The sequence below is a fragment of the Polyodon spathula genome, chromosome 19 (genome assembly GCF_017654505.1).
Source record: "Polyodon spathula isolate WHYD16114869_AA chromosome 19, ASM1765450v1, whole genome shotgun sequence".
NCBI classification, from domain to species: domain Eukaryota; kingdom Metazoa; phylum Chordata; class Actinopteri; order Acipenseriformes; family Polyodontidae; genus Polyodon; species Polyodon spathula.
In genome coordinates, this window is record NC_054552.1 from 8,732,275 (window position 1) to 8,735,500 (window position 3,226).

The window sequence follows — 3,226 nt, forward strand, 5'->3', positions numbered from 1 at the left end:
CATAGCAATAGAACTCATTGATAATACGTTATAAAAAAAAAAAAAGTACTTAAATAAACATGTACAATTGTAATTATGGTTATTTTTAATGTCAGTAATTGTACAAATGCCACAGTTGTTGATGAAATGTTTCTTGTATGCCGTCTCCATTGGATGAAAAAAATATCTATCTATCTATCTATATATGTATATATTTATAAGGCATTATTTAATTTATAAAATTATACAATATAATACTAAACATCACGGATAGTGCTACACTTTTACCCATAAACTGATACATTTAAACATATTTATTTATTTATCTATTTTTAAAAATCGTTTATTATAAGCTTTATTATGGTCCGCTTTCTAGCTTGGTGCCAACGTGTAGGTGTGGAGATACCCTGTGCTTTCGACAGCTTCAAAAAATGAGTCCCGCCTCTCTCCACAGCTGATTGCTAATTTGAGTGGAGCTCTTAGTTGTGATAGGCTGCGACTGCTGTCGTTTCGAATTGGTGTTTTGAGGTTTGGTTGCTCTGCAGCGTGTTTGCATTCATTCACGGATTCAAAGAGAAGGGAGAGGGAGACAGGGAGACAAGCGGAGGTAACGGGATTTCATCGCAGTGGGGCTGCTGGAGACACTGGAATCATTTTTAAACTGTCGTTTTTACATCGAATATGCTCTGAATGAATGAGTGAACGCACCTAGACTATCCCAAAAGCGATGATGGAGAGACTGTATGTATCATCATTAGCTTCAGTGCTTACATACCCAGCACAGCACTGAGTGCTACAGTGCCTGTATTATATTTATTTTTAATTTGCATTTAATTTTCAATGCTTTGGAAATAGCAACGACATCGGCAACGATATCGTATTGTATGCCATCCGTTGAATGCATTTGAAAAACAGACTATTACAACACCCGAAACTACAACTACAAACGGAATTGTTAAATAGCAAGGTTTGCTTTGCACAAAATACAAGACAGCACAGCAAGTGGAAGGCATACTCCTCGGCACTCAGCGCATTTTTTTATCGTGTGGGTGGCATGGGATTTGGTGAAACTATCAGATGTCCAGTCTTTGAAAACTACTGGTACGGCGCATAATGTGCATCGTCTGTTCTAGTTAAGCCAACAAAACAAGCCACGCATCCTCAGTCTTACAAGAGCATCGTGATATTAATAGTCAGTTAATAATATATTATTATGGCGGTGATGTAAACTATATTTTTTAAATACCGCGTTTCACAAACAACGGTGAATACTACAAGACCGAGTTGGCTGGTACTATTTTTTAACTAACTGCTATTGTTATCCAACGTTGGAATTTGAATGTTGATGAAATCCCAAACAACCGAGATACGTCGTATTGTCAAAACCTTCATTAATACTTTCCGTTTATTATACCTAGGAAATGACCTCTTTAAATGAGTTATTTATTGACTTTGTCAATGCAAGCAGCAAATAAATAAATACATGGGTTAAACTGGAGCTTTTTTTAAACGTATGACCGAGTTGCCATGGTTTTAGAAGCCGAAAAACTGTTAACCCAGCGAAGCCTGCCAGATAATACAGATTTGTCCTGAGTTTGAACGAGAGCGAACCAGCTCGTAAAAAACCAAACAGCATAACTACAAATGACACTAGGCATATTTGAAAATAATCTTTATTTTTCCTCCGGGGTAATTGTCATACTACTGAGACTGTGTGTTGAGTTTTGCTGACAGTAACTGGGGAATTAAAATCAATTGACCGTCTTGCAAAACAGGACTTCAATTCAAGGTTCTGGACAGCCTTTGGTGTTGATCTGTAATGCTAATTAGCTGTTTCAAAAATCGGCTTCATCGTTAATCCAGCGTTATATGCCGTGGACGACGAAGAGTTACATTTCAGAAGATTGACACTGTACTTTAAAAAAAAAAAAAAATTATCCAAAAATTATTATTATATTTTATACCCGGACTGTAGTTACAACTGTGTGTTTTGACAAGGGTGAGCGAGTTACTAGGGGAGGCGCGCCGTACATTGTTTTGGTAAAGATTGACCATATGTTTTTTCACTTTTGTTTGTTCAGGACAGCGACTCTACAGTACCGGTACACGTTTTATTGAATGGACTTGCAGAAAGATTAGTGACATCTTTTAATAAAACTCGTGCTGATCTTTTAAGAGCTGCGGTTCACAGCAGCGGAACGCTGGTTTGGTTGGACAGCAAATACTGTACCTAGTTGTTGACGGTCCCTTTACCGATTTCTGACGTGGTTTCCTTGGTGATGGTCCTGCAAGAATGCTGCGATTGCCGGTGAAAAAGATTCGGAAACAGTTCAAACTTCTTCTGTTATTGGTGCTGCTCACCTTTGCTGTGTGGTTCACTTACCTGCACATCAGTCTGGTACGGCAAGGGAAAGCAATCAAGCTTCACTTCAACTATGGCAAAGGTAAGACAGCTCTTTATAGTATTAGCAAATCGATTCTATTCCACTGTGGATAAACATAACACAGTATTTATTATTCTATAAAATCCTACTGTACGTACATAACGGCTCGTTTCACTTACTCGCATATTATTTAATGACTTTTTATTTTTATTTGAAACTATTGAGGCGTAAACTTTTGTTCATGATATCGGTGCTATGCTTCAGTGCTGGAGGTCCTGGGTTCGCGTCCTACCTCTGCCTGTCCGAAGCCCCTGCTTGCGTGAACCGAGGTTCGCCACAGTACTCATAAGCATAGTACTTCTGGATCACATAAGTCAGTGACAGCTTTATGAATGTCAAACTTTATTTAATCAAAATAACAATATTTAATTTAATACAATTTAGGTAAGTTATGATGTTTATTTCTCATTTTGTAAAATGTAAATTATAGTGCTTTTAAATTTTTATTTATGGGACTTACAAAACACAAACGTTTTATATTTTGTGAGGAAAATATAATCATCCAGTCACTTTCTTTGTAGTATACCAGTAGCTTCTTAAAAAAAACAAGAGTCCCGTTTACTCAGCTGAACTGTGATAGCTGAAATCTTTGCAAAGATTTGAACTACGTAACTAAAACTAATTTTCTGTACTGTAGAATGAACGTGATATTTCTCATGACATTTTTAAAATCATAAAATATGTATATGAAATTAATGAGATGGCTAAAAGTTTTAACAGCATGCTAATTATGGATATTAGCTGAGCGATGGTGCAGCTGAGTGAAAGGGGGAGGAATGGGCAGCTACAATGGAAGGGCCTTA

At 37.0% G+C, this 3,226-nt stretch overlaps 1 protein-coding gene across 1 annotated transcript in view; it reads left to right on the top strand.

The window, feature by feature from the left end:
• The first annotated feature begins 563 nt into the window (after positions 1-563).
• Positions 564-3,226, top strand: part of LOC121294830 (N-acetyl-beta-glucosaminyl-glycoprotein 4-beta-N-acetylgalactosaminyltransferase 1-like) — a 170,882-nt gene continuing 168,219 nt past the window's right edge. Inside the window, exon 1 of the mRNA XM_041218945.1 lies at positions 564-2,423. Within this exon, the coding sequence (XP_041074879.1) occupies positions 2,273-2,423 (151 nt within the window). The 5' untranslated portion in view covers positions 564-2,272. The remainder of the gene's footprint in view (positions 2,424-3,226) is intronic.